Raw genomic sequence first — 21,323 nt, forward strand, 5'->3', positions numbered from 1 at the left:
CTTTAAGCCTTCGAAATAGGCATATAGTGTTTGGACCTTTCAATTTGAACTGAAGGTTGTGTCATTTTGCAAAAATAAAAAAACATACTGTACTTCAATGCAGGCACATTAGTGCAGAATGAATATTTTGTAATATTGCTGCTGTTTGAAAAGTTGCTGTTGAATAGATCACTACAATGTTAAATACATTTCTAGAATATACTGTAGCTGTATTTATACCCAAAAGACAAAAAACATTATTCATAAAATCCCCAATTATCTAAAATTATCATTAAGAAATAGGAAAAACACAAATAAAAGCAAAAACTATCTATATATGTGCAAGCATCACCTTACCTTAAAAGCATATTTGTCTTCATTGGTGTATTTACATTGGTGGTATGTGTGTATAATCAAGAACATATTAGTAGAATGGTGCCATCTGCTGGCCAGTATAAATGTCTCTGAAATAGGTTTGGTTTCTAACATTCTGTAATCCTTCTAATTTACATTCACTTCATCTCTGCATGTTGGTGACATAGTTACCTCACACATATTTGTGGGTTAATTCTGCATGAATGAACAAAGCAGACAGCACAGAGATTAAATTGTCAACAAAGTTTGCCACATATTCTCTAAAGAAACTCTTCAGTCTGTTTTACAAAAAAAAAAAAAAAAAAAAATTCATGACATCACAATAGGAGTACTGTATAGCAGTTTATTTTATGTATTTAATGTATATAATGTATGTATTTGTTTGTTCATTTTTTTTTTTTTTAAAGATACTTAAATTGATTTCTTGGACATTCTTCAAATGAACATAAACCATAGGTGACAAAGTGGCCATCCCAATCACTTTAACTATTAATAGCCTGTCTGCCCATACACTTCTATCAGAAGAAATAATGAGTATGTAAGTAAATAATGTTACAGTTGAAATGGTTGCATTAGTACCAATACTAATCACGTATCATGTATGTATTGTGCTTGAATTTGTACATGTAATAGAGGCTCCATGATCTGATATCAGCTTAGAGTTGCTAATGAGTAAACTGTTCTGTGAATACCAGGAGGTACCAAGAGGATAAACTACAGCATCTTCCTTCTTATGGCTTAAACTTGCAGCTGACCTGACAGTCAGTCATGTGGTAGTCTGTAATCATGCAAATACAGATTCTGTGAACTAAATCACTTTGTTCGTTACATCTAGACTTATCTCCAGTCTTGGTCAGATTTTGTGTGGAAAAAAAACTTGGTGTCCCTGAAAATAACCTCTCAGTTCTGGTAGTATTTCTTATATTTTGTACTCTTATCTTTGACCTATGTTTTTAATTTATTAAGGCCACGGGATCCTACTATTACTGAAGTGTAAAGGTCAATCTGTACTCCCATTGGGTCAGAAACATAATTGTGCTTCTGGTGCCCATTTGCTTTCAGTTTTTTCTGGAGTCATAAACTCCAGAGTGCATATGTGCTGCATGAGTTACTCTCCTCCTGGAGTTCTGCAGTACATGATTCAAGATGAGTTTTTGATGTATTGCTAAGAAGAACTCTATCTTCACTGTCACACTTCAGGGGGCTTTAAAGCCCATTGCAACTGACCTTTAAAGGTTACTTATTTAAGCACATCATTAAGGTTGAATTTAATAATCTTATCGTGCAAATGTCAAAGCTTGAATCCCACAATTCACTTGTGTTGTAAAATATTTTTTTTAAACAGGGTTTTGCTCAGCTAGAAATACTGAGTGAAAAAAAACTCTCTTGATCAGCACAAAAGCTGTTCACCAGGAGGTGGAGCCAGAGTTCTAGTTTAAAGTCAACACTCCTGCGACTTTCTGTTATTGTGCAATCTGCTTGTAAGCTGGGCTTGAATTTTTTAATTTTTTGCTTTTGTTTCTTTTTTTATAGGCAATACTTTAATGAAATGAGTATATGAGGTATTGATATAGTGGCCACAGTCTTGCTATTACATAATGACTAGCACAGTCTTACACCATTTCATGATATAGTCACGAAATATAATATATTAATTCGTGTTCATAGACACAAATTTCTCTCTTTTTTTTCGTGTCACTGAGGATGACTTTCTATGTAATGTGATTTAATAGGAAGTATTTCTGGTGCTTCAGTGATTCCTTACAGTCAAAATACAGTAAATATATTCTCCCATTCATTAAGGAGACTGCGTTAATTTGAGACACACATTTATTACAGTATAACCCCTTATCCTAACACTAACCTTACTGTATATTTTCTGCCTTATTCTATAAAAAAAATTTTGACATTTCTGTCAGCATTACCCATGATCCTTAGCAGTTGTGTTTGGTGACAAGGAAAAAGACGGAAATTCGTGTCCATGAACACGGATCAATAGATTAAAGTTCGTGACTATATCACGAAATGCTGTAAGATTGTGTTGTAATGACATAATAATTAAACACTAGCTGTGTTTCAGTTTTTTTAACCTAATGACAAATTTTACACAATTCAGTTATTGGGACTGGACTCCTCATCAGTAGTTGATTGTTTATTATGAAACAGCACCATGAGGGGAAACCCAACATGAATTTGCTCAATTAGGAATGTGACTTTGTTAGTGTGCACTGCTTTTGACCTACACATTGCCTTCATCTATGGGCCTCAACTGAGTGTTTTGAGAAAAGGTACTAATGCTGAGGTCTGCTAGAGGCAGTGTCATTAATTACACCCCCCTTGGGCACACACACACACACACACACACACACACACACACACACACACACACACACACACACACACTTTATTACATTCAAGGTTAATCCCTTGCTTATCTTCTGGCGAGCCCATTCTTTCTCACACTCCTCCTCCACCTGTTCATTGCTCTCATGTTCCCTCATTTCGTTCCCTCACTTACCTTGAGACGACAGCAGTGTCGGGCCGAGAGTGGATCTATTACACCTTATCACAGCAGGACAGGCCAGAGACAGAGCCCAGGTAAAATATGGCTCCTGTCACAGCAGCCAGCAGAGAGGAAGAGAGTACAGTGCTGAATTTACCACTCTCGCTAAAAAAGGAGGAGAGAGAGAGAGAGAGAGAGAGAGAGAGAGAGAGAGAGTGGTATGTGGAAGTAGTACTTGGCGCTCCACCATTATCAGACACCTAATTTAAATGAATAGGCAGTTTTCAAAAACTAAGTTTGATTGTGGAGCTTGACATTGATTTGGCACACAATTAACCTCACTTTACCTCCTCCCTTTGCCTTCCTCTCTTTCTCACACACTCACCCTTTTCTTTCTCCTCTTTTGTGCTTCTTTGTGCTTATTGATTTTCACTCCAGACCTAGTTTCTTTTCTCTTCAGTATTAAACACTCCATCTTCTCTTGCTTAGTGTCAGGTGAATTAAGCAGATAATGTTACAATTCATGTTCATATTTGTTTGGTACAATTCTTAATGGTTTTTATAGGACCTGCTGCACTTTCTCAGGGGAAACAAACACACATTGTATTTCCATCTTTAAAAGCTGGTTACCAATGATCAATTATTTTATTAAGAAGACTTTAAAGTATTTCATTACCAACACAATGTGCTTTTACACAATTTATGTCAACGTTTTTGCCGCTATTTAATGTGATGTTTGTTTTATAGTAAGTTCAGAATTTACAGTAAGAAAAAAATCCTATTATTATTGGTTAATGAAAATGTATGTAAATTAGCAAGAGTGACAGTGATGGATGGGGAAGGATAGATATGCTAATGAGGTCCTGTTTCAGACAGAAGTGCTGTTGTAGTCGATTGCAGTAGTCGACTGACTCTGTTCTGATAATGTGAGCTTGTTGTTGATCTAAAGCCTAAGGCTTGGGTTGGTGTGTGACCCCATCTTTTAGTGACAACTGCATTATAGAGATGGATAGGACTTGGTTTAATGACACTGTTGTGATGTGACGGGCCTGTCTTAGAGATTTATAAACTCCTGCCTTAAAATCAACACTTGGAGCATATCAGCCATACCAGCTGAGTTACAGCATTCAATAAATATTTAATGGATCCTTTATTTAAATGATTTGGCTGTCTGCTACTGTGCTTTTACATTTTTCTAAAGTACAAATTGTTAGTACAGTGCTTCGTGAACAACAACAGATATGTCATGTTATATACAATTGTATTTTATGTCTAGTGAATTAAAAAGATAAAACAAAAAGGCAAACATTTATTACACTATATGACTGTGTGTTGATATTGTTGGATAAGGATCCCACAGGCAGTTTAACTTTGCTGGTCTCAATGTCTTTCCCCTGAACTTAAATTATGTGTGTTCGGTCGGTTGTTACACCATCAGTTCCACTTGACCAACATCTGACACCAGAGTTTTGATGCCTCGGCTTGCACTATAGAGCTGCTCTGTTCCTTTTTGCAGTATGTTTTAGTTAAATGAAAATTGACCATGGATTATTAAAATATTTTTAATAATAATTGTGCCAAACACTCAGGGTATGTAATTATGAGATTGTGAAATGTACCTCTTGATCTGCAGGACACTACCATTTGCAGTAGTATCCAAAGAGCTGTTTGGTTCACAAAGAATGTATGTTGACTCATGTCATATCAAGTCTGCACTTTTTTCTACTCTTTGTCTTTTGTACAAATTTGGCTCCTGATAAGGTAAAATTGTTTTTTTTCACTGTTTAATTGTCCTACACTGAGAGTAAAAGAGCTTAGTATGAGTCATAGCTGTTAAATGCTCTTCGGTAGGGGTGGAATGGGATGAGCTGAGGCTCCATTTGTTTAGTATGAAAGCTGTTCTGCTCAAAGCCGCAGTGTGCCGAATTCTGAGATATATAACTATAGCATGTTCTTGTCAGACTCCCACTGATATTTATGGTAAATTTTCTGGGTCAAATTGCAGCGAGCACCCTGTAGTGCTGTGTGATGAAATTCTTTTTATTGTTGGATGACAGAAGCATCTTTGTCCTTCTGTTAAGGTTGTGATCATTGCACCATCTAAGTCCAGGGATTACTCCAGTGGGTCACTTACTCTTTTCAACCTTTCCATTTTTAGACCATTGTGAGGGGGAGCAAGCCACCCAAAGATGCTTCCATCAATGGACTACTTGAAGAATTTGACAACATTTCTGTGACACGCTCCAACTCTCTGCGCAAAGAGAGCCCACCAGGAGCCCACCAGGCCAGTTCAGTCAAGCAGCTGTCCATAGCCTCGGCTAACGCCAGCAGCAGTGGCCCGGAAGAGAACGGCTTCAGCCACTACTTTGCCCGATACTCCTGTGATCTGGACAGCAGCAGGGACTTCCCACTGGAGCGGGACAAAGGTGCATATGATGGAGATTGGGCTGTGGGGCGCCATTATCGTTTCTCTTTCAAACAGAACGGCCATGCCATTCGCAGCCCTTTCTATCCAGATGCCATGCCTCAAAAGTCCTCGGAATATGCCAAGATGCCGCCAGACTACCATGCCTACTTGGAGAGCAAAGTGCGCCTGTCCACGGATGAGATGGCTTCAGGTGCTACTAGGAACTATTACAGGGCCTCTCTGGGAGGATCCAGTCAGGATTACCGTGAGCAGCCATTAGGAACGCCATCACGGGTCTCCCTACACAGTGAGCAGATCAACTACCCGGATGGTGACTGGGGGGGAGGAATTTATACTGCAGCATTGAGAGATGAATATGAAAAGAGGCCAAAGTCATCATACATTTGTCAGACAAGCCCCCAACCAGCCATTCGGCAGCGCTCCAGATCAGGCTCTGGCTTACAGGAGCCCAGTCTGCCCTATGGCATCAGTGCCTTCAAGGCTGCACCGCACGGCCCCTACAGCTCCTATACTTACCCTCGCCTTTCTGAAAACACCTCAGCCTCCCAGATCATTGGCAAGGTAATACACTCAAATATAGTCATCTTTATGTTTTTCTTAGATTCTTATATTGTACCTTAAATTGTTAAATATAAGTTTTTGCATTGAAATTCAATCATTTATAGACGAGAAGTATATAATATTGTTATTAATAGTCTTTATTCTTGGTAAAGATGCAGGACTTACTCACTGCAAATGTCCAGTATCAAGAAAGCAAGCTCTCATATTTTAGTTTCATGTGGAGAAAGCATGTGTTTTTCAAAAAGCATTTTTACATATGCTACTAACATGGGAATCAAATCTAATTTTAACTTAAGGACAAAGAGGTTGCTGATTTGATTTGCTGATGTGAACAGTTTTTCTGTTAACTTCAGCATCAGCAATTTAGTTTAATTAAAATGTAGATAAATTCTATATTTTTAAGCTTTTAGGTTACTCTTTTTGATTTTCATAAGTGTGTTGATGAATTTAATGAACTGGTAAGTATAATTTTCCACCATTAGCATAGACATCAAAGCCATAAATATGTATGTGGATTACATGTCCAAGAAGCTAAATATTAATGGAAAATGATAGCTGAATCTTGTGGAATATATATAATTTTTCAACTTATTGTTTCATTGAACAGCTTTGTGGAGGTCTGGGTATTGAATTAAATTTTTCATGAACAAGCCAGAGGTGACATTGGAAGAGAAAAACTCTCTGAAACATCAAGTAGAACGTCTCTAGGTTATGTATGTAACCCTAGTTCCCAGGGGGACCGAGAGGCTGCATCAAACCGCTTTGGGAACGCACCTGAGTGTTCACGCTCTGAAATAATGTGTGTAATCAGTCAAAAATTGGATGCTGGTCATCATTGGCGGGGTGGCATCACGACCAGGAAGTATAAAACGCACAGTAAGTGCGAGCGCCAGCTTCTGTAAGGAAGAAGGAAGCGATCAGAGATGCAGTTAAACTAGGGTTACAAACATAACCTAGAGACGTTCCCTTTCAGGAACTCGAGCTGCGTCAAAACGCTTTGGGAACGAGTGTCCCAGGAGTGGCACTGCGGTCCAGGTTGTAGAACCAGACGAAGGTCAGCGGGGTGGACCAGCCCGCAGCGTTGCAAATGTCTTGGAGGGGTACATCAGAGGACTAAGCCTTTGAGGCAGCCACACTCCGGGTGGAGTAAACTCTGACCCCGAATGGAGCGGGGAGACCAGAGAACTCTGCCAGGAAGTCTCTTAGGGGCATTAGTCCCTCGAGACTGACCTCTGGTGTGCCTAGAGCCGGGGCAGTGCCCTGAAGCGACTCTAGAAGGCGGCGAGTTCTCCTGGACCACTACAAGATTGGGTGGAGAGAGAGGAGGATGCTCGCTGAAGCTGGCCGTGGCCTGAAGCACATACAGTCGCAGGGTTAATGGACCAGGTCCCTGAGGGGGCCGGGACAGGGCAGTGCAGTGCACTCCTTCACGGTCAGATCCCCTGAACGTCCTATGTCAGGACTTTTTCGCCATAGCTGGAAAAATTATTTTTGAAGACAGAAAATTATTGAAGATGACAGTCCTCTTATAGTCCTCTTATTGTAGATGACAGGTTGGGGTTGGGCAGCCAAGCAGCCCCATGAGAAAGGCATGGGAGGTACTGCTGGAATGCCGCCGCCTATTTCTTACTCCTAAAGGAGTAAGTGGGGCATCCAGCAGCACTGCCCTATCTCTTTCGTACATATCCAAGAGAGTAAGCCAGAGGTGCCTCTTTGTCGAGACGAGTACGGCCATGGACTGGCCAATGGCCCTAGCGGTCTCTTTAGTGGTTTTGAGGGCCTTCCGGCGAAGCTCATGAACTGGCTGCCCAGGGCACCTCCACATCCAGTTAATGCAGCAGTTCAGCCTGATATGCCTTACAGGACCGCCATGGTGTGCAGGGACGCAGCGGCTTAACCTGCTGAGGCATAAGCCTTACCAACGAATGCTCACGTATTAAGCAGGGTTTTCGTGGAAAATGTCGGGGTCTTGTGGGAGGAGGCGATCCTGGGCGAGAGATAGCTTGCAAGCGTCTCTTCAACCCGCTGCATCGCTCCATACCCATGTACTTTCCACCCCATGACGTGTGAATACAACGTTGAAGGGCCTGAAGGGGCCCATGACCATGACACCGCAGTATGCAGGTCTGGAAAGAACGGGAGACCTCGACATGGAGGTTGCGACCTGGTGTCAGAGAGCGCTTGTCCAGCTTACTGGATGGAGGGACTTCTGCTCATAAGTCAGCCAAGTTATATAGCTTGGCTACAGTCACAGCACAGGTCACAACCCCCGAAAATGCCATACACAGCACAGGTCACACCCCCCGAAAATAACACTTATTATCATTATCATTTTTGACTAATTACACATTATTTCAGAGCGTGAACACTCAGGGGCGTTCCTAAAAAGCGTTTCGATGCAGCTCCAGTTCCTGAAAGGGAAATCAAGGTTCTGAAAGTTAACCTATGCATTCAGCTTGATCATATAAATAATGGCTAGTACAGGGCAGTTTAAGTTTACACCCCATAATTTTGTAGAAATCATACATTTACACTGTAAAGGTGAGATTTTTATTAGTAGAATAAGGATGAATCGTTAAGGACCAGTGACAGCAGCAGAAAGTTTGGAACATTCCAAGTTGAATAAGAACGTTCCAGATGGTTATTTATAGTGATAGTTTTAGGGAAAAACATGACAAATCAGGGCTTCTATACAAATCCCAAATAAAACAATACATTTGTGTGCATGACTAAAACGTTAGAGCTTTTGAGAAGAGCCCGCAGGGCCGCCATTATCTTGTGATTAAATGTTCGGTCTGTCAGGCAATTAAATCTGTTGGTATTTTAATCTTCAACTCTTATTATTACAGAAAACTAAAATTGGTATTGACACTGTGATGAGTCAGTGTCACTCTTCCCACTCACTGTGATGTTGTTAAAGTGCTGTAGATAGCCAAATCATGCCTATGATGCCTATGTTCTTTAACATACCGTGTGGGTGATGGATTTCATGTCACAGCTTAATCTACTTGGGTACTGGGTTGCCATAGACACACAATTACTTTTAGGAGTGCAGTGCAGAAATCAATTAATGGAACACCAGTAGCCTCACAGATAACAGCGATTCATCTGAGACACTTGAGAAAAGGCTACACATTGCTTGGAAGGCTTTAAACACATATAACTGAGCTTCGTTTTTTGTGGCTCTGTAATTGAATTTGTCGCTTAGAAAAAATTTAAGTGCATATGCTGTACATATTATCATTATAATTATTATTATTATTATTATTACTATTATTGTTGTTGTTGTTGCTGATCATCATCATTTTGCTGATTTCTTGAACCATTACATGCGATCCAGTTTTCTCTGCTGAGGCAGAAAAACAGTTGGCGGTAGAGCTTTTTTTTGTGGTCCCTCTAGAATAGTGTTTAAAAGCAAAAAATAGCAAATTTGTTTTTATTTTAGTTTTAGGTGCTTTTAATATGTTTAGGCTAAATACCAATACATTACCTTTAGGTACCTCTTTTCAAGTGTCCATCAGTAAATAGCTGATAACCTCAACAATGATGGAACTGTAATGAATAGACATTTGAATAGACAATCCAGATGAGGATAAGTTCCCTTTTGAGCCTGGTTCCTTTCAAGGCCTCTTGCTTATACCATCTGTGGGAGTTTTTTCTTGCTGCTGTTGTCACTGGCATGCTCATTAGCAACAAACATATAGAAATTTATATTTTTAAATCTAAATTAAATGTAACAGAATTTATAATCACATTCTATTTAATTCTATAAAGCTGCTTTGGGACAATGTCTATTGTTAAAATCACTATACAAATAAAATTGGATTGAATTCAGTTGGCACTCATTTTGATCTGAATTCACTAATTCAAATTATGTCTAAATCATCTGTTTACTAGTGGTCTTAACCTGTGCCATTAACTGTGCCATCTTTGCTGTAAAGGACTACGGCAGTTTGGGGTGGTACGGTGATACAGCAGACGGCTGTGATACCTCCAATTCAGGCTGTTCATGCATAAAGGAGTTATTAAAGATGAATAAACTCTAACTGCTATAAAGGATTTATGAGTAGCATTGTGAAAAGGATTCACTATTGTACATTTCAAGATTTGCAGTAGAACATTTTTGACCATTTAATCAGATGCTTTAGAAAAAAGCCATTTTAGTCTTCTGACTCAGGCTTAGACATTTCAGCAGGCAATGCAGTGTTTTCCTGCTGTTGTGGACCACTGTTTAATAATGAAGAGCTTGGGGAAATACACTCTTACAGACACACACACACACACACACACACACACACACACACACACACACTGGGGGGCTCATTGTGACAGGCTGACGTTGTGGCACAGTCGTTTTCTGCAGCCTTTGCGTAAAAACGGCCCGTGTGATGTTCCACCACAGAATTCAATTTCACAGTCCAGTTGGGCTGTTGATTATACTGCCAAATTCAGATTAATGTGCGTTTAACGAACATGGGTGAGGAGAGCCCTGGCTGACAGCCAGCCGGGAAATGAATGCAGCACCATATGAGGGGGTCTCGGGGCTCCTTCATCCCGTGAGCATATCAGCAAAATGTGATTGGCTGAATGGCCATAATTACACAGCATAACAGGATTCTTGAAGGAGTCCCCCTCCTGTCCTCCTAAATGTGTGTTCTGGTGTGGGGTTGACACATTTAATATAATTTAATTTCTCGTCCATCCTGACCTCACCGAGGCAGGAAAAAGGGTCTTGTGGGATTTGCCGTGTGTGTGTGTGTGTGTGTGTGTGTGTGTACTGTGATGTGATATGTCAGAATCAGTGTATTCCTGCATAAACTCTCAGGGGGTTTTTATTCCCTCACATTAACATAATTATATAAGATATTTACCATCATATCATACATCATATATCATATTTATCATACAATATATTTTGGTATATCCTCTATTTGAATAATAATTATGATTATAGTAATATAACATTACAGCAGAAAGTAAAATTTCTTCGCTCTGGATTTTACTAAGTTTATGTACTAAACATTTTTTAAGTAATTTTAAATATAAAACATTTGAAAAACAGTCTTTTTCTGTTATATGTGGCCAAATATAGTTGATAGATCTATTAAAAATGTTCTGTGTTTGCTATTCTCTTGAGCAGGGTGACTATGACAGGATGTCACGGGATGGAAGCCCGCAGGTGCCAGGAGCCGAGACGTACCCGCGTGGCCCCTTCAAACTACCTCAGAGTCATGCCAAGATGGGCTATCCACCAAACTTTCAGTACCCACCTCCTTTCCACTATAAGCCATCTCCATACCACCACCCTCCATCTCAGCCTAGTCCTCCATACACCCCTCAGGGGGCTCACTCCCAGCCCTCCTCACCCTACATCCCCGGGATACTGGGGCTCAGCCTGCGAGCCTCCACCACCCTCACGTGTTTCTCACGAGCAGTTCCGTGCTGCGCTGCAGCTTGTAGTAAACCCAGGCGACCCACGGGAGTACCTGGATAACTTCCTAAAGATTGGTGAGGGCTCCACGGGCATTGTGTGCATTGCCACGGAGAAGCACAGTGGCAAGCAGGTGGCCGTCAAAAAGATGGACCTAAGAAAACAGCAGCGGCGTGAGCTGCTCTTCAATGAGGTGAGGAAGAATGAAAAAAAATGGCTGCCATAATTCATTTATAGCTTTTTTTACTTGGGAACAGGACAGTTAAAATCCCATGTAATTCGTTTTTTAGCAAAATAATAAATGGTATAATTTTTTTATGTACAGTATAACAATTAAAATCATCTGGTCCTTAGTAGGCCCCAGAATTAGGAAAATACAAGCTCAGTTGAACAACAACACATTTTATTGTGCTGTTATTTATGTTATGAAAATAAAGTTTAAATGGGGAACCCATGTGTGAAAAACTAAGTATAGTGCATCCAGAAAGTATTCATAGGGCTTCAATATTTCCACATTTGGTTATATTGCAGCCTTATTCCAAAATAGATTAAATTAATTATTTTACTTATAATTTTACAAACAATGACAATAATGACATAATGACAACGTGAAAGAAATCTTTGCAGAAATGTTCAAAATTACATGTACATAAGTATTCACTGCCTTTGCCATGACACTCAAAATTGAGCTCAGTTGTATCCTGTTTCAACTGATCATCCTCGAGATGTTTCTACAACTTGATTGGAGTCCACCTGTGGAAAATCCAGTTGATTAGACATGACAGTGCATATCAGAGCACAGACCAAGCCATGAAGTCCAAGTAATTGTTTGTAGTTCTCTGAAACAGGATTGTATTGAGGCACTGATATGGGGGAGGGTACAGAAACATTTCTGCAGCATTGAAGATCTCAAAGTGCACATTGGCTTCCATCATCCGTAAATGGAAGAAGTTTGGAACCAACAGCACTCTTCCTAGAGCGGGTTACTCGGAGGTGCCGCTATCATGTCTGGATTAAACCAGGCACCGTTCATCACCTGGCCAATACCACCCCTACAGTGAAGCATGGTGGTGGCAGCATCATGCTGTGGGGATGTATTTTAGTGGCATGAACTAGGATACTAGTCAGGATCGAGGGAAAGATGAATGCAGCAAAAACAACCTTGATGAAAACCTGCTTCAGAGCAGGCAACGGTTCATCTTTTAACAGGACAACGACCCTAAGCACACAGCCAAGATAACAAAGAAGTTGCAACTGGACGACTTTGTGAATGTCCTTGAGTGGCCAGAGCCCAGACTTAAACCCGATTAAACATCTCTGGAGAGATCTGAAAATGGTTGTGCACCGGCATTTAAAAAGACTTTAGGCTTAAATTGGTGCCAAAGGTGCTTTAACAAAGTATTGAGTAAAGGCTGTGAATACTTATGTACATGTGATTATTATAATTTTATTTTATAAATTTGCAAAGATTTCAAACAAACTTTTTCACGTTGTCGTTATGGGGTATTGCTTGTAGAATTGTGAGGAAAATAGTTAATTTAATCCATACCTCAGTTTGAACAGTTGCTTTTCTAAGATAATTGCTGATGTCTTTCCTTCTTGTATACTGCTCTTATCAGCAAATAACACTAAAACGTGTGCTTTTCATAAAGGTGGTCACACTTGCTGATGATCAATTAATCAAGACATTTGATTAGCAGCACCTGGCTGCTACTTAACCTCAGATTAATAAAATGTTTCAAATGCATAAACTATAACCACTGTTAACCATTCATGTTTTTTTTTTTTTACAAATTAGGTCTTAATAGAAACAGGGATTACTGAACCTAAAATATGAATTTAATTTTCAAAGAATCTTGACTATGTTTACATTTATATCTTCTGAGCATCTACTCAAAATATATAAATGTTTCTCTTTTTATCCTGGTTTTTTTTCTAATGTAATTACACCGCTTGAAATATTTCATATTGCACTTAAAATGAATAACTTTAGTGTTACTGTCCAAATCCTGCATTATATAGAATACATATGAACATAATTATGTTCATTGCTATGCTTAGTAAATCACATAGTTTTATAATCTATATATATATATATATATATATATATATATATATATATATATAAATTTTAATACAGTCTTAAACAGTCCTGTTTTGCAAATTTATTGATCACTACCGCAGGTGGTGATTATGAGGGACTACCACCATGAAAATGTGGTGGACATGTATAACAGCTACCTGGTTGGAGATGAACTCTGGGTTGTGATGGAGTTTCTGGAAGGCGGGGCTTTAACCGATATTGTCACGCACACCAGGTAATGAATGATTTCTCCTGTTGTTGTTTCGATATGCTAATGTTTAAATCCAAAACATCTCAAAAAGTGTCATCTCAAATGCACATGGTACAGCATACCAGACCTTATCCCAGTTGATTGCGTTCACATTTAACTGTTCCAGTTTAATTTGCATTTGTTTATCATGTAAAATACTCAGGTGTATCCAGTGACCTGTGGTTTGCACATGCTCTTTTCATGTCCATTTGAATATGCTCTGGTTTGCTCCTACCTCTCTATAACATGCTGGTAGGTGGATTGGTTTTGCAGAATTACCCCTAGTTGTGAAGACCCTCAACTGCAACAATTAGTTTGTGAAAGTAAGGTGCACATTTTTACATACAAACTAAATATTTTTTCAAAGTGTGCTTTTGCTGAGTTTGGGTTTTAAACACGCTGTGTGTTTACACCCACTTGGAGTTTATTCATAATTACAGTCATTGGTGTACATCAGTCTCATGTGGCACGGTGTTGAGATCTAATTGCAGGCTTTCAGGAGGGTGGGTGCCCTCGTCGGCGTGAAGTCCTGAGATCACTAGCAGGCTCTTCATTAGTCATAGAGGAGGTGTTAGCTCGGCTGCTTTCAATTTAAAGTCTCTTTGTTTCGATGCATCACGTGCTGTTTGACTTGGTAATGGAAAGCTGTGGAGAAAAAGCCTGTGGTTTCTGTGAGTGTAATGCTAATGTGAACTCTTTCACAATTGAGGCAGGGTTAACAAAAGCGCCTACAAAGAAAGAAATATGAGCATTCGAAGTAGGTGAACAGTACACTTGGATTAATCCTTTATTACAGTGAGTAACATAAAATACATGAAGGTTCTCTGCATTGAAAGTTCTCTCTTACAGAAGCATTGGTCCAGTGCATTTTTACCACGTCAGTTTCATTCAGGGTTCACAGTGCTGCTACATTACATTATGGGTTTATATGAAAAAGTGGCATTGAAATGAAAATTGAAGCACATTTTAGATCTGATGACTATGGCCACAGGGAAACATGCTGAGATTTTTTTTCTGTTTGGAGGTGTGCTGCTCTTTCCAGCTGTTTTCTACACCGTTTGCTAGTGCTGCCAAGACAGAGTGCACATTGCCAAACTGCGTGACTGTGTAGGATGTTCAAACAGCACCCAGATACCAATTAAACCCAGGCTGAAATAAAACTCGTGACAGCAGTAGATTTTGCACAGGTGGGCGATAAATTGTAATGTTTGTATGTGAGTCTGAGCCAGAGAACAAATTGAAGGATTGCGAAAAAAAAGAGTTTTTTTTTAATTCTCTGCAGTGGCTCGTTTTTTGTTTCTTATGCACATTTGCACATTTACCGAACTAATAATTAGGGTTTGTCCTTGACAATAGATTCGCCTACAGATACATCCTCGTGACCACTGTCTATGCAGGAAATGTAATTACATGCACATACATTAAATCTGTAGATCATTGAACCCCTCATCTGTGAGAGGGAGTGGGTTTCTTCAAAGTGTGGGGGCGTCAACAAACAAATGTATGACAAACTGTTCCCCTTCAATGCAGTGGGAACGCTGCTGGCAGGGAGAAGACGTGAACAAGGGAGCCGCCCTGACAGCTGGCCCTCATGTTCATGCTCTTACAGCCAATGTGCTGCTCAATCAGACGTGCTGCATCTGAACAACTGCAGCCTGAACAGGACTGCTATTGTCTTTGTGTTATTGTGCTGTAAATGTTTTGTTAATGATAAGGTTTGAAAAATACATTGCTTCCTGCAGGTGTGTGTGTGTGTGTGTGTGTGTGGTGTGTGTGTGGGTGTGTGTATTTCTGATGCAAATTAAATGCATCTTCTGAAATACAAATTACAAAATACATTGTGTTTTTTTTCTTGTAATAATTGGTAGGTAATTTGTATAAGATGCTTGTGTTATTTACTCTAAAATGAACAAATTTGAATTAAATAATTGAGAACAGCTCTAAATTTGGCATCCTTTGTTGTTCTTTGTAAAAAAAAAAAAAAAAAAAGCTCCAGTTTGCCAACAGTCCATAAAAAGAATAGAGGCTTTTTAAGAAAGCTGGATGCTAATTACTATGGTCAATGTTAGGGAGTAAACTGGATGCTAGTAAGTGAGGTTGACTCTAGTGAGTAAGGTGGAGGAGTTTATGATTTAGTACAGCCCACCAATGGATTTTCTATCTCTGCACAGAAAATAGTATTAGCACTGGCTCTCAGCCACCTTGAACATTACCAAAATTACCATACATGAAATAGCCACATGTGCTTTGTCCAAATACCAAATGTATTTCTATATTTTCAAAATACGATATTCTATATTTTTACACATATTGCCAGACATTTATATTTATGAGTATTTTTTTATGAGTATGTTTTTAGATGTGTGTACACTGTAATGTTGAACTTTTAGTGGGTTATTTTTGTTTGCTGTGAAGATGGAAACTCATGGGGTTTACTGTGTTTTCCTGGCAGGATGAATGAGGAGCAGATTGCTACAGTGTGTCTGTCAGTGTTGAAAGCCCTCTCATATCTGCACACGCAGGGTGTCATCCACAGAGACATAAAAAGTGACTCTATCCTACTTACAAGTGATGGCAGGGTGAGTTTATGTTTTCAGCAGCATTTCTCAGATATCACTTTGTTCTCAGCCCTGGCTGCACAGTGCCATTCTACTATAACTACTACTTCTGCTGCTACTACCACTATTATTACTACAACTACTATTACTAACACTATTATTACTACTACTACTACTACTACCTCTAGTATTATTATTATTATTAAAATTACTACTACTATTAATAACACCACTACTACCACTATTACTAGTACTATTGCTACTATTACTACCACTATTACTGCTACTATTACTATTATTATTACCATAGTAATAGTACAACTGCTAATAATAATAATAATAATAATAATAATAATAATAATAGTTATTTTTAATAGTAATGAAAGAAAAACATGTATAGAAATTGATGAATTTTAGACTTGAAAATGAATCTTGCCATAAATACTAAATTTTCTCTTTTATTAATTATAACTAACAACAACTAAAGCTTTTGTGGGAAGATGATTACTTTAGGAGTGTTTGGGAGAAGCCCCATTCTCAGACAAGTGAAGAAACCAGCAGATGTTGATCATTGAGATAGTGTATAACTTGTTAAAGAGAGCTACAGTAGAACCGATTATTTTGTCTATTCAGTGTCTTCCTTTTAGTGACAGAGGAAACATAATCAAGACTAATTCTTACTAGAGTAATTAAATATTGTCACTTTGCACCTAATTAGTGGAAAGGATATAAAACCATGAGTGATTATGTGCTAATAATTTGGTGAATTGTGCCTTGTATGTGACCTCAATTATCAAACATGCTCTGTAATTGTACTTTCATAAATTGGAACCTTATAATTTTGCATTTAATTATCCAATATCTCTATGAGTTTGGTGCTAAAAATGTCTATATATGTATTTGATTTAAATACATTTGTTAAAAACGTGTGTGGTGATTTCTGGTTTAATATGAATACAGTGGTATGTGAACCCTATCACTGTGCTTCCTCCTAGCAATTTGCAGAACATTATTTGATTCAATTTTTAATCCTGTACAGTTTCTCAGCTACTTCACTGTGATCTTTCTTAATAACAGAGTCTTCTGCAAATCAAGGAAGTGCTTAAGTATCTTTAGTTTATGGATTTGTTGCATTGCTGAAATATCAGAAAACTGCATTTATTTATATCAATCTTGCATGATATTTCTATTAACACCATTTTTTTATTATTTAATATCAGTGGAGCATTTATAAAAACTATGTAACATATATTAAACATATTGTTACAAGGTAATATTTTGTAATGAATTATATAATTAGTTTGTTGAGACTACAGCAGAAATATGTGGACTGTGTGGGTTATGTGGAGCAAAAGATGTATCTTAAATGAATGTGTCATTCTCCAGAGCCTTAAAATTAAAAATCGTTCAATCGTGACATGTTGCATGTTGTGTGACTCTGTGCCCAATGAGTTTTCCCAATGAAAGTTTCTATCAAGCTATCTAAAAAAGATAGTAACACTGCACAATAGCGCACTTATTAGTGCACAATATTTACATTCAGTAAATATAGCTATTATTCTCTTTCCCACTTTTTAGATAAAGCTCTCTGACTTTGGATTCTGTGCTCAAGTCTCAAAAGATGTGCCTAGGCGGAAGTCCTTGGTTGGCACGCCATACTGGATGGCACCCGAGGTCATCTCCAGGCTACCATATGGCACTGAGGTAATTAGTGATGGAAAATCTGTTTCTCATAATTCTGTGCTATATTTATACTAAACATTAATGAACCTACTGTACATACTGCTAAAAGCCAAAATAGCTTCATGTAGTTGATGGGTTTTTCATTTTTCTGTGACTAATGTTTAATTCTGTGTTCTAGGTTGATATTTGGTCGCTAGGGATCATGGTGATTGAGATGGTGGATGGGGAGCCACCCTACTTCAATGAGCCTCCACTGCAGGCCATGAGGAGAATCCGAGACAACCTTCCTCCTCGGCTAAAAGAATCACATAAGGTGAACCCATAGCAGACTTAATGCTAAATAGAATACAGTGGTGCCTTGACCTACGAGTTTAAATCGTATCTAGTCGAGCTCGTATCTTAATTTGCTCGCACATCAAATCAATTTTCCCCATTAAAAATATTTAAAATGGCATTAATCCGTTCCAACCCTCAAAATAAGGTTTCATGCATTGTATTTACCTTGAGACGACTTGAGCTAACGAAAACGCGGGTGGAGGGGGGGGTCGGGGGTATGGTAGAGGCGATAAGTGGAGGAGGAGGGAAAACTCATTTTTTACTATCACTCCTGTACACTACGTATCCCTAAACTTTACATTTTTTACTTTTTCTTCTTTGCTTATCTTAATTTTCGTCACAATCTTCGCTTTCTGGCTTCACTTCGCCATCTAGCAGCGGCGTCTCGAGCTCGTATCTCAATTTTTTGCTCGAGTAACAAAGCAAAAAATCGACCGAGTGACCGCATGTACCTCGGAATACTCGTACATTAATGCACTTGTAGGTCAAGGTACCACTGTAGTTGGGAAATATACTACAGGTTCGCTTAAAGCGAATTCCTTCTGAATTCCACGTGTTTTGGGTTTGTATTTGTAGATTCTGTCAAATTTTGGAGTATGTAATGTAATGCTCTCTTTATAAATGATCAAAATGTAAGTGAAAACTGAATAGTGTAGAAGTTCTTATATTTCAAGAGGATACTATTTAGATGATCTAGAGCCCTTTCTATTTTAAACTGAATTCCACCAGCTAATGTGATATTTCTCTTCCAGTTTAATTTGCATAGCACTTTATAAATATAATATAACAATTACAAATATAAATTTCAGATGATTTCTTTTACATTTAGAAGAGCATTATTATGTTTAACAGATTATTTACTTGGTATAAAATAATTGTATTTAATTATATGTATTTTAAAATGCACAGTGCGTCTTTATTTATATGTTTGGAGATTTTGGGTGTTCACATTATACTGTGTGTAAATAAATGATTAGGGGAAATGTGACGGATGATACAGCACATTTCACAAATCATAGATGCAACCTGACCACAATCTGTATAACATACTTTATGCATGTTTGATTAAAATGCATTATATAAACAGCTTTTTACTAAAACATAAACTTTATCTTTTACTAAAACAGCCTAACTATAAACTGTAATTTTTTGTATATATTGTACATAAAAGAAGTAACACATATTATATCGAACAAAGTAGAACATAAATATTCAATTCAATTCATTTTTATTTGTACAGTGCTTTTAACAATAAACATTGTCTCAAAGCAGATAATGTGGTGATAGTCAGTGCGTAACATTTGTCATTGCTTTTTCAGGTATCATCAGTGCTCAGAGCCTTTTTGGACCTGATGCTGGTGAGAGAACCTTCACAGCGGGCCACAGCACAGGAGCTCCTCCAGCACCCATTCCTTAAGCTCTCAGGCCCTCCCTCTTGCATTGTACCTCTGATGAGGCACTACCGCCATCGCTGACCAACACATGCAGTACAATACTATTTACCCAGTCATATGTAACCTGTGGAAAAACCACACTGACACTTGTAACCGTTTGTAGATTAGAAAACACGAACAAGAACGCTATCTATTAATACAAAATAAATAAATGAACACCACATGAAAGTGAATATCATGGCCATTAGTAGTGCCACTGGCTTTAGTGGTGGGTGTCTGGACCTTTATTAGAGAGCTAGTGAACAGTCTGTGAGAGTGATGTGTGTGCTGTGTGTCCTGACTCCCTGTTGAGAGTTGTACTGTAGTAGCTGCAGACTTAAGTTCATGCAGTGGGAAGAAACAGCGAAGCTGTTAAGCTGAGTGACTGTTTAGCGACCAACGGCCGATCACCGGCTTCTGGCCCTGAATGCAAAAGCACTAAAGATGTAGAGGAAATAGGGCTGTTACACTATTGAGGGACAAGCATCTTCTTTTTCATGTCTCTTAGAGGACTTGTAAGATTTCTCTGTACAGTTTTGATAATCTTCAGTATTTTATGGTGATGTAACCGTTGTGATATGGGCAGTATTGAATAGAATTAAAGAGTTTCTGCAAAAGATCTTTCCTACTGTTTATAATCCATTTTTGACTAAGAACTGTAGATATCCACACTAAACTCACCCTTATCTGTCAAAGAAACCTAAATATATTTATTTACCCTACATTTATAGACAGAACTTCCAGAGTGTGTGGGGAGAGGTCTTGCCAGAATTTTGTATGCGGTTTTAAAGTATTATTTATTTTTGAACTGAAGCTTTATTTTTCAGTAGTGTGGCCTTTTTGCTTTGTTTTTTCTTCACATTTTTGAATACTTATAAAAAGCGATGTTGGCTATATCATGAAAGCAGGCTGTATCAGACAAGCAATAATCACCAGTTATTTTTTCACTGATCATGCAACTGTTTCTTACTTGAGAAACAAAAACATTACTATTAAACTCTTCCTCCTTAAAGCTCTGACACAATGCTACTACCTTTAAGAACTGATGCTCATCCAAGAAGCAGTCATTTAAACTCCTAGCAATACTTCAATTCTTGACACGTTTTCATCTCAGCAATGATCTTTCCTGTAAGTGGCTCATGGTATCTTTGACTCAGCCTGCAATCCTGTTTCTATTCCCATTACTCACTGTGATCTGTAAATATGAACGGTGTGTCTGCTTCTGGCAAAGCCTGATGAATGGTCGGACTTGAATGAGTACATCTAACTGTCGTGCCGCTTTGTACAGTGATCTTGCATGTGTGTCATCAGTAAAGCTGGTTTCAATAAAAAAAAGGAAAACAGAAATATCCGCAGCATTCTTTAGAGCACTATTGAAAACGACGTGTTTATTTTAAATCAGCTCTAGCATGTCAAATTATTATGCACAGCAGTGAGTCACAAAAAAAGGCACAATCAGTTTATGCTTTAAACAGCCAGAAATTAATTCAAGCGAGCTTTAGAGAGTGTAGATTCAATTCAATTTTATTAGCTTGGTTCTTTCGATGATAGTCAAAAAGCAGCTTTTATAGAAATACAGATGTAGATTTAGGTCTTTAATGTGCAAACTAGAGGCAGCAGTGGCACAACTCCCTGAAACAATATTAGAGGGGCACAATCATAATTCACGTGTTAAAATATTGTTCAGTATGGGGATATTGTAA

General features: G+C 38.4%; 1 protein-coding gene across 1 annotated transcript in view; it reads left to right on the forward strand.

The window, feature by feature from the left end:
• The window catches only part of pak5 (p21 protein (Cdc42/Rac)-activated kinase 5), a 36,072-nt gene extending 15,105 nt beyond the window's left edge, over positions 1–20,967 (forward strand). Inside the window, 8 exon segments of the mRNA XM_046835967.1 lie at positions 5,016–5,846; positions 10,987–11,222; positions 11,224–11,470; positions 13,462–13,595; positions 16,063–16,189; positions 17,747–17,872; positions 18,030–18,164; positions 19,507–20,967. Coding sequence (XP_046691923.1) covers positions 5,016–5,846; positions 10,987–11,222; positions 11,224–11,470; positions 13,462–13,595; positions 16,063–16,189; positions 17,747–17,872; positions 18,030–18,164; positions 19,507–19,662 — 1,992 coding nt within the window. The 3' untranslated portion in view covers positions 19,663–20,967.
• Positions 20,968–21,323: the final 356 nt, after the last annotated feature.

Source organism: Silurus meridionalis, chromosome 23 (genome assembly GCF_014805685.1).
Source record: "Silurus meridionalis isolate SWU-2019-XX chromosome 23, ASM1480568v1, whole genome shotgun sequence".
Lineage (NCBI taxonomy): Eukaryota > Metazoa > Chordata > Actinopteri > Siluriformes > Siluridae > Silurus > Silurus meridionalis.